The 10368-nt window shown below is 40.2% G+C and overlaps 2 protein-coding genes across 6 annotated transcripts in view; one reads left to right on the forward strand and one right to left on the reverse strand.

Annotated features, from left to right (window-relative positions):
- Window positions 1-6226, forward strand: part of PHF10 (PHD finger protein 10) — an 18244-nt gene extending 12018 nt beyond the window's left edge. For all 4 annotated transcript variants that reach the window (XM_056486595.1, XM_056486594.1, XM_056486592.1 and 1 more), the window contains 3 exons: window positions 4196-4304; window positions 4573-4761; window positions 5997-6226. In XM_056486595.1, coding sequence (XP_056342570.1) covers window positions 4196-4304; window positions 4573-4761; window positions 5997-6082 — 384 coding nt within the window. In that variant the 3' untranslated portion in view covers window positions 6083-6226. The remainder of the gene's footprint in view (window positions 1-4195; window positions 4305-4572; window positions 4762-5996) is intronic.
- Window positions 4918-9890, reverse strand: C3H6orf120 (chromosome 3 C6orf120 homolog). Of its 2 annotated transcripts, XM_056486597.1 has the most exons (3): window positions 9642-9890; window positions 8403-8526; window positions 4918-7988 (listed from the first exon to the last, which is right to left on the reverse strand). In XM_056486597.1, exon 3 carries the CDS (start codon window positions 7942-7944, stop codon window positions 7387-7389), a length of 558 nt encoding a protein of 185 aa, XP_056342572.1. In that variant the 5' UTR covers window positions 7945-7988; window positions 8403-8526; window positions 9642-9890; the 3' UTR covers window positions 4918-7386. The 2 variants fall into 2 exon arrangements, with proteins under 2 accessions (XP_056342572.1, XP_056342571.1); XM_056486596.1 differs by lacking the exon at window positions 8403-8526.
- Window positions 9891-10368: the final 478 nt, after the last annotated feature.

A 10368-nucleotide genomic window follows, 5' to 3' on the forward strand; every position in this document is an offset into this window, starting at 1 on the left:
GGCAAAAAGCTTACTTCAGCTGTATAGGCAACTATGTAACCCTTGTAACAGTATTTGGAAAAGAGCTTTTTATGTAGTTCATACTATGTAGTAACATTTGTGGGCAATATTCTTTTATCTGAACTAGAAACTTGGTGAGGATGTTAAGACATTTCAGCTATAAGCAGTGATGGCCAAACCTAGGACCCTCATCTTCAGTATTCCTGTATAATAATTTTGAGAATTATGAGAAAAATACTTTTGAGAAGAAATAGGTATAGACATGCATCGTTTAGGTGTTACTATTCTGCATACTGAGGGAGGATCTAAATAAACTGTAACACATTTAAAGCACATAATTGTCCAGTCCTGTTCTACTGAGAGGAATTAGGAGTTTTCATTGACTTAAATGGGAGCAGGAATAGACCCATAAAGAGGGAATACACTATGTTAAGATAGGGTTGAGTGTTTGCCAGTCAGGAGTGCTTATTGACAGTTATGGGACAAGGAACACTTGTCAGTGACAAGTTTGTACATACTGAGAATCTGTCTCAGCAAAAGTGAGCTGTTGATGGCTTGCATTTTATGTTTATAAATATTTACTGTCTGTGTTTACCAAGTTAATAGTAAGTAAACTATAACTTACAATAAGAAGCTAATTTCCAGCAAGAATTGGATAGCTTTGATGCATTTCCTCTACATGCAGTGTCTGTATAAGTTCATAACAGACAGCAAGCTCCATTTGCATTTTCTGTTTTCAGGAACTTATTAAGAAAAGCATAAACTGTGTAGATTTAGACTGTGGTTACCACATATATCTATTTTTTTATATGTAATTTTTCAAGAAGTTGTAGACATAGAATGCATTTCAGTATTCCCATGAACATGAAATCCAAATATGAAGGCTGAAATTCTGCTTTAGCTCTGTTTAACTTGACATTAGAAATTGTGTGCCACTGGTTTTACAGAAGCTTCACTTAGCTGTGAGATGCCCAAGTGTGTGATTAGTTCAATCTATTTAATGATCTTATGAATGCATTGAGAGAGAACTGGTTGACCAGAACTTTCAGCAAAGATTTGAACTTAAAATTGTAGGAAAACATTAGTAGTATAGAGCACTGCATGTTGAAAATGGATTCCCGTAGCAATTACTTATTGGTTCAAAATCACTGATTCTCTCAGTAACAAGGTCGTCTTATAAATTATATATATATTATATAGTGCCACATCTTTGCAATGTCAGCATACCCTACCTGCATCAGCTATCCAGCTGTTGTTCAGTCAGGGGTGGGGATGATATATTAGGAGGGTGAGAGGATTGGTTTTCTTTTTTGTGGGAATATTTGAAATCTTGCAATAAACCAAATTACATGAACTGTTTTAACAGGCAAGACAGAATGATTCTTGTTTGTGAGTCTATAAAAACACCAGATAACAATATACCTACCATATGTGCCTACATGTTAAGGCACTTTTAGCTGAAGGCTTAACTGATTCAAAATGTTTTCCCTGTGAAATGTTTATAATACTTTTGTTCTATATTGTTATCTAATATTGGACTATTTTTGTAGAACACTAATCTTTTGGTTACATGTAGTTAAAATTGAGGGATAATTGCTATGGCATCAGCATATATATGTATAGTTATACCAACGTTATGAGTATTACAGGATTCCATACATTTCCACTGAGTTATTTTCAAGTAAAAGAAATATTGTATTTTATATGGAGTCTTTTTTATTATCAGTTCTTTAACAAAGAACAATTAGCGTGCGTTTTACATTTTGTCATGTTACAAGTAGTGAGTCTCTTGCTGCAGGACTGACTGCTACAATTGCACACACAGGGTACTGTTAAAAGTACAGGAGGTTTTTTTGCACATAAAACTGAAATGTATTGAGTATCTTTATTTTGCAACACTTCTGTTTCAGGTCACTGTATATGAAAATGTAACGCTCTGCATTCAGAATAGGATGTTATAAAAATGGTGTAGTTGGAAAGCTTACTTTGAGAGCTGCAGCACAGCAGCATGGAAGTGAAAACCTACACAACAGAGTCATCATTTTGACCCTGCATTCATTTTGTCTCCTATCTTATCCCAATGAGATGGGGATATAGAAAGCAAAATTTACTCCTAATGAGATGGGATATTGTGATTTCCCATTTGGAATTGACAGACATTTTTATAGCATTTCTCAAAGCCATTTATAGTGGTAGAATGGAACTGGATTAAAATGTGAATAGGCTTGATTTTTAAAAATTTTGTTTTTGTAAAAATACTTCCATACTGTTGAAACTTCGTTATTAAAAGGCTGTGATTCTTACCCCCCCCCCTTTATAATATGCACGGTTTCTAATGAATACAGGTTAGTGAACTAAGGCTAGATGGAAGCATTGTTAAGAAATGGATCTGTAGCAATGTCTACCTTGAGAGTTATGTGTATCAGAATGTGAACTGCACACACCTGTAACACTTAGATGTGTCCAAAAAGCATCTCACTTTGTCTGGAGTGCTGGGGAGTGTGCTGTTCTATGTTAAAGGCAGTAAAATACAAATCTGTAGCAAGCCAGAAAGTCTGATTAGAAAAGTGTGCTTGCTATTCTAGAAAGGCTCAGTCTCTTAGATTGCAATACAGTTTTTTAAAAAATAGCCTAAACAATGGAAGGGTAAATGCTGCCACACTGACAAGGGTTTAAGCATGTGCCACTTTTGTTGGGAGGAGCAGGGTATAAAGGTATACATGTAGGACACGTAGTATAGTTAACAGTAAAAGAGTTTATGCGTGGTTTTGCTTCCATTATATTTATTATTTTGTAGAGATGTTTGTGTGTTAGACTTCTTTTACTGTTTTATTATATTTATGTATAAAACAGGTTGACTTTGCTTTTTTAAAATAAATAAGCAAAAAAAAGTGTCTGTGAATGCCTCTGTCATCTTTTGAAGGAAGTTACCTATAAACATATGGTGTGGTGTTTTGCTTTTTTGAATAAAACTCCTTAGACCAAACAATTTGAAGCAGGCTGTAGCCATGTTTTGACATAAAAAGCACACTGAAAATGTCAAAGAACTTAAAGCAATGCATCCTGATACTTTAAAAATGAGTCAAAATACTAATTACTTTGCTAGGTGTTATCAAAAACTGGCTGGGAAATAAACACACTTAAGTTGTATTGCAAAAGATCTCTGTAATTATATTTATTTATTTATTTGTGTTTTCACTTTTAAAATTTGTTTTAAAATTAAACCTCATTCTTCTCCCCGTGTGTGGTTGGTAGTTGGCTGAGATTCTTGCTTACTGACAAGCTGTTTAGAAGCCTTCAGCTTCCTCTGATAACTGGGTCTTTGCAGCAACATTGTTTTTTAAAACTCGCACTAGTCAGTTTAACATCAATGACTACATTAATGTAGACTACATTTCTCACTAATTTTATTATGCAGCAGTCAAAGCTCAACAATGTAACTACTGCCATGTTTCTGAAGTTCAGAAAGCCTTACTTCTTCCTCATGCCTCATCAGGTTGAAACTGTTGGTGTATCTATGGAGTTGGCACACAGAATGCAAAGGCAGATGTTCTACATTGTAACAATTGTACATTGTAGCCTGCTATTTCTCTTATCCTTTAAATGGATCTCACAGACCCAGACATATTCCAGATGAGCACCTAGAGAAATTATAAATGTAAATTTCTAGTCAAATGCAAGGTTCTTGTTTCTTTTATGATTATGACTGGATACAAGAAGGAATGGTAAAAGAAATACAGCCCTGTACAGCACAGCTAACCAGATAATTTGAAACTGAAGATAGATAAAATCAAGTTTATATATATAATTTCCTTCATAAACAGGACATCCACACAGAAGTTCATAAAGTAGTATTCTATATTGGAAGAATCTTCCTGAAATTTTTCACCCTATGTCACATTTAGTTTACCATGAGAAGAATGTTAGCTGGTGAATTAATGGGAATAGGCAAGTACATGTTTTTGACCCAACTAGATTTACATATAACTCACTATGTATGACAAATGCAAATTTTATGTAGTTAAATCTATGATTTTTTTCAGTGCTGCTGCTTGTCAGTGCTTGTCACGTGTTTCAGGGGTTACACATCCTGACAGATAGTTTATTAATTTTAATGGTTAAGGAGAGATTACATTTCCTGTTGAATCTGTAAATTCTTCTGGAATGAATTTATAGCCCTCTTCTACCCTTCCAGCCAAAGGTCATTCCAAATGCTATATGTGGAATTTGTCTGAAGGGTAAGGAGTCCAACAAGAAAGGAAAACCTGAAGCTCTTATACATTGCTCCCAGTGTGACAACAGTGGTGAGTATCTACATACACTAAGTGGATTCCTAAGGGAATTTGACAGATCTGTTTGTGGATATATTTGGTGCACTCCATGTGTAGCAAGAGTTCAGTTGCCTTTTCTGTCCTTTGTTATGACCCCATCTCTCATGTTCTCTGTGCTCTCACACTCAGTGCACTGTGGGATCTCGCCAGGAGGTGAGCTAAGCTTCATTTGGTAAAAGCAAACAGTCTAATTTAAAATTTCATTTCAGGCATAAAAGTAATAATACTGGTTTTCACCTAGGCCACCCTTCTTGCCTTGATATGACCCCGGAGCTTGTTGCTATGATTAAGACCTACCCTTGGCAATGTATGGAGTGTAAAACCTGCATTATGTGTGGGCAGCCTCACCACGAAGAAGAAATGATGTTCTGTGATGTATGTGACCGTGGCTATCACACTTTTTGTGTGGGGCTTGATGCTATCCCTTCAGGTAATAAAGTAAGAGTTACTTGTTCCCTTCCCACTTCCTCTGAGTCCTGGGCTCACTCTCAGAATTAATACATGCATTGCTTTTGAAAGAATAGCTCAAAGCAAGTGTGAAGGGTAAGAGTAAGAAACATTGTAGGAAAGCATTCACACCATAGGATCCAATTTTTTTACTGAGCTTTATTTCTGTATATTTGGTTGTGCACAGTTAAACCTGGCAATTCCTGTGTAGGAAATATAATTGGCTTTTACAGCATAATCCAAACAGGCTCACTCAGAACTATCTTTTTCCAAATCCACAGAATACTGAGAATAATTACCTCTTTTCATTGAAGAAACCTGTAAAACAAACTGTATTGCTGCATATTACTAGAGTATAGCTTTCATATTAATTGTGCCATTTTAGCTTCTAAATGAAATTATTGTCCCAATTTAATATTTTTAAATACCTCTTTAAACCCTTTCATTCCCTTTTTTATTCTTAAACATCAAAACTGCAACAGAAATACCTCCATGGTAGGTACGCAAGCCAGTAGCTTTAAATTGCCCAGTCACTCACATCATGTGGCCAACTCAGGGCAGTAGAAAGAAAGTAACAGGTGCTACTGTTGCTTTACATGTAATTCTGAGTCGTGGTAAGTTCATGAATACCTATTCAGTGGCAGTATTCCCTGGACAGTACTTAAAACACAATGCCCCATTCTGGGAAGCACAGGAGCCAGCTGTCACTTTCATACAGGCTCTGTGGCTGATTTCACTTTGAGGCTGACCTAAGAATATAATCAAAATATATTATGTGTCTACAAAACTACAAAATTACCAAAGCAGCCTTTGATTCCAGCTGTTGTAATATAAACAGTTAAATGCTTCCCCAACTGCAATTCATTTCTGTTCTGGGTAACTTCACAACCTTGAACTGTAGTCATTCACCTGAAAATATAACTGGCAAAGTCAAGCACTGTTTGTAAAGCCATTACCTAATAACCACCTCCTTGGAGTGCTGGCACTTCCTGAGGTCCATGAAGATTGGTGTAGCCAGTGGGTACACATAATGAGTCTGCAAGGGAATTGTGTATACTGCTTTATAGAAAAGATGCTCAATTTTAAAAGTATTCGTTGTTTACATTAAAGGAAGTACTGCAAATAGATAAGCACCTAACAAAATGGTGAAGGGCTGCTTAAATAGATGAGACAGTACCAAACTTAGTTTCCTAATAATTGATAACTTTCTTTTCTTAGGTCCCTGGATTTGTGATTGTTGTCAGAAAGAGCCTCCTGTACCCAGAAGAGGAGGAAGAAGGGGGAAAAACAGCAAGGAGGGCTAAAAAAGCCCTAAAAACTCGCTGTCCAAAACTTAACTGCACAAATCAAAGTGATATTCTGGTGCTATTTAATCAACCACTTTATAAGAGGAGCAATACCACTTTTTTTTTTTCCTTTTTACTAAATAAAATTTGTCTATATATTGATTTTTTTGTGATACAAGTCACTAATGTCCTGTCAGGTGTTTAGAGAGGCAAGCCAAATTCCCAATCAATAAAGAGAAGTCTTTCAGTAATGAAATTTAAATTATACATGCAATTGTATAAAATTATAGTAACATACTTGTTTATTTCAGTACACTCATCAGTAAGCTCTGAAAAAGAAAATTACAGAGCAATTTAAATGTACTTTATTTGCATAGCAACTGTTATTCTGAAACCCAACCAAAGCAAAAAGTATTCCTGGTAAAAGTAACTTCTAAGGAAAAGTGGACATGAGATGACCTTCTTACAAAATCCCTTTCAGCAGAAATTTTCCTTGCAAGCTAATGACATTCATAAATATGTGCTTGAAAAAAATATCAATCTCAAAAAGCTATCAAGGGAAGTGTAAGAAAGCACCTCTCAAGTCTGAGATACCTATATGCTGTGTTGTTTTTAATGAGAGATGAAAAGGTGATATTGACAAGTAACAACAGCTGAAGGTTCCCTCTCCCTGCAGTAACAGCAAAGAAGCAACATGCGCTTGTTCAGGTCGTGGATTTGTAGTGGTGATGAGTGACTGGACCACCCTCTATTTGACAGGTGGCTGATGTGATGTAGGGCACACGCAGTCAAAATACAGACCATCTATTCCCTTAGGTGATTGATTGTTTTCTCCTTCCTTCACTCTAAGCTCCTCAGCTTCATTAATACTCTCAAACACGTTGCTGATCAGTTTTACTGGAGATGTTTGCCCAGAAAAGAAGCAGGTTTTATTTTTAAATATACTCTAAATTGAGAGGGGGGCTGAAGTGCAGTAGTTTATTCATTTTTCTTTATAAAAAAACAATAGAAAATACTGAATTGGAATTGATTTTTCTAAGCACCTATTTTAAGTGAATTTAACAAGATCCCAACCATACATTCATTTTTAAGCCCTGATCTCTGAAGAGCACTGCAAATACTGTGCTGGCTGCTCATTTTATGTATTGGGGAGGATTTACAGTATAAAATTAAATATGGCTTTTTCTCCCCACTTCCTTTCTGGTTTAGGAAATGTAACCTGAATATCTCTTCAGGAAACATAGTGAGTATTAAATATTACAGCGAGTCATTCATACCAATTTCACAGGATGAAGTGTGACTTAAGTCCAGTGTGTATCAATTTAAAAAAGGATTTCAAGTATTAATTTCAAGATTCCAATAAGTATTGTCCAGAAAACCGACTCCTCATCCTGAGATTCATCTTCTGTAGACTGTGAATATTTCTGGTGTGCCTCCATCTCCTCAGGGTTATAAGAAGCCTCACCAAAGGGGTACTGCACAACTGTTCGATCGTAGTACACCTTCATTTCAAACTCGCTCTCCAGGTGAGAGGGATGGCCATAAATCCCTATTCCCACGGGGCGGCGGAAGTGTGCAGGCACGTGGACCACGTCCTGGCCGCAGGTCACCGACTGTAACTCGTACTCGTCGAAGCTGGGGTGCAGTGTCACGTCGGACACGTACAAGTCTGCGTCACCTTTCAAACTCCGCATCTGAAGAACGATCTTTCCCTCGTGGTTTAGTCTCAAATAGCTGTAGTTCCCTGCTCCAATCTGACCTTGGACAACGTGAAGAAGAATCCATTCCTCCGGTATGTCCTCTTCCTCAAAGGCATTTACCACAAACAGTACTTGAGCTGTCACAAATACTGTCAGGATTCGTCTCCAGTGTGTTGCCATGGTCTTCAGTTGTATTTGGATTCTTCCTGTGGCCCGTGTGCAACCTTATGAATACAAAACACAATTCAGATTTTAGTATATTCCCTTCTTGGAAGTAATCTATTGTTTTATTTTAATTTGGAAATTATTATGGATCCTCTCTAGTCCATACAAAGTTACCTCCAATTGTGTTCATTAACTTGTATTTTTTAGTAGTCACAGAAATCAGTGCTAAGATTCAGAACTTTGTCAGAATAAAATGGCTTAAATTTCCAAAAAATAAACAGAAATTAATGAAGCCAGTGTTCTTTCAACAGAACTGATATAGAGACTTTAGTCTCATTCTACCTGCATGCATGCCAAACTTGACAGATACCCAGAAGGGATAAAACCCAATAATGACTTCAGCTTCACTTAAAAAAAAAACCCAAAAAACAGTTAAGGAAAGGAAGGCATTTTCATGCTTGAAGATTCTTAACTTTATATGAGGTACTTAGGGCATCCTATTTGTTCTCCCATCCTCATCCTTTCATCTCAACTTCAAAAGACAGTAAAGGTGTAAATCTGGATGTGGACTTGAAGCAGTAGGCATTCCAACTTGCACTGGGATGGAGTTAGAAATAAAAACAAATTATCTAATGAGGTAATACATTAATTTATGATCCTGATGTGTGGCTTGCTTCTAGGACCAAATTTGGCACATTTTCCCTGAAAAAAAAATGCATTTATTTTCAAGAAGGTTTTGTTACAGTATAAACACTCAGCTCTTTCCAGAACTCGCATACGAAAGGTAAGGCTGAAATCCTGGGACAAGGGGAAGATGGAAAGGACTGCTGCAAGACCAAGGCTCTTACAGCCTATTCCCTCCTTGCTGCACACTCCCAGTCGGGCAGCCTGAGCCTGTCTGCCACACTCTGAACAGCTGCACTCTTTGCGTGCAAAGCAGCAACTTCCAAACCTTGCTGAAGGCTTCCAAAGTATACAGCTGACTGAATTTGACATGCAAATCATGGGAGCCACAAGCCTGAACACCTTCATGTTTAAGAAAGAAGATTCTCATCGCCTCATTCCTTCCATAAGGACACTAAATTATCTGAAACTAGAAAGCTGCCTATAATTCATTTTGTACCCTGCTAGCACCAATACAAACTGCATTACTTCCACTGAGATGTCACTTAAAACGTTTTACGTTCTACAAATGAACAGATCCAGGGGAGAAAAAAAAATAATGCCCAAATATTTCTGTAGTTGGACGTTTCCTGTCCCAGAGGCCTCTCTACTGCGAGGCCACAGTTTTGCAAAGACAGCATAAAAGAACGAGGAGCAGCATTCGCTGAACCTGCCAGACTGACAGAACTCCCTCAACAGCCACAGGAAAAAACACTCTTTTGTCTCGCCCGTATGAGGGAACCGACTCTCTGTCACTTGTGCATCCAAGTAATGAGGAAAGAGCCGAGCGGAGCCACAGGAGGAGCTCCACATCTGACCAGAAAATAATTAAAGTTATACAGGAAAGAAGGAAAGCGTCCTGGCGCCGGCGCAGCGCTCGGGAGGAGAGGCGATTCCAAGAGACCTTGGACAGAGCCGGGAAGGAGCAGCTCAGCCCACGGGGCTCGCCCCCGCCGGGGCTGCGGCGGCTCCGGGGGCCGCGGGCGGCTCCGCGCCGCTCCCGCCGGGCCCGGCGTCACCCCGCGGGCCGGGGCTGGGGCACGGCTCACCTCCGACCTGCCGCGGCGCTCCGGCTCCGGCGAGGCCGCGGCGCGGAAGAGCAGCGGGGACTCCGCGGACGTGCGGCAGCGCAGCGCGGCCGGGGCGCCGCGGGAAAGCCCCTCCCCGGGGCGGGCCCGGGAGGAGGCCGGCGCCGAGCAGCCGGCGCGCAGGGCGGGACGCACCCCGGGAGCCGCTCGGTGCGCCCGGCCGGGCCCGGCCCGCGGCGCACGGGCAGTCGCTGGGGGCGGGAGGAGCCGCCGCGCCGCCCCCAGCGCCGCCGGTAGCGCCCCGCCCCGCCCCGCCCCGGTATCGCGAGAGCGCGCGGCGGGCGGGCTGAGGGGCCGCCCGGGGGCGGAGCGGCCGCGCCGGTGCGCCCGGGAAGGTTTCTCAGCGGGAAAGGCTGCACCGGGACAGCCGTGCTGCGGCGGCACTGAGATTGGGTGTAAGGTGCTCGCTGGAGGATGGGTTCCCTCAGCCACAGCCCCGCTGTTTATTCCGCTGTCGGCATAAACCTGCCCCAAGATCACCGAACAGAAAAACAGTATGACCAAAAAGACCCAACACTGTTTTTGTATACTTATTGATTTCAACAATTACCTTGACCTGGGGGCTGAGCTGCTTACAATCGTAAGCAAGAGTGAAAGGCTGAAAGTAGAAAAACAAAATGCGTGGAGTGCATTGTGCTCTGAGAGATTCAGTACCCCAAGGGCCCTGTGCTAACGAAGCCAATGTTCT

This window comes from Oenanthe melanoleuca, chromosome 3 (assembly GCF_029582105.1).
Source record: "Oenanthe melanoleuca isolate GR-GAL-2019-014 chromosome 3, OMel1.0, whole genome shotgun sequence".
NCBI lineage: Eukaryota > Metazoa > Chordata > Aves > Passeriformes > Muscicapidae > Oenanthe > Oenanthe melanoleuca.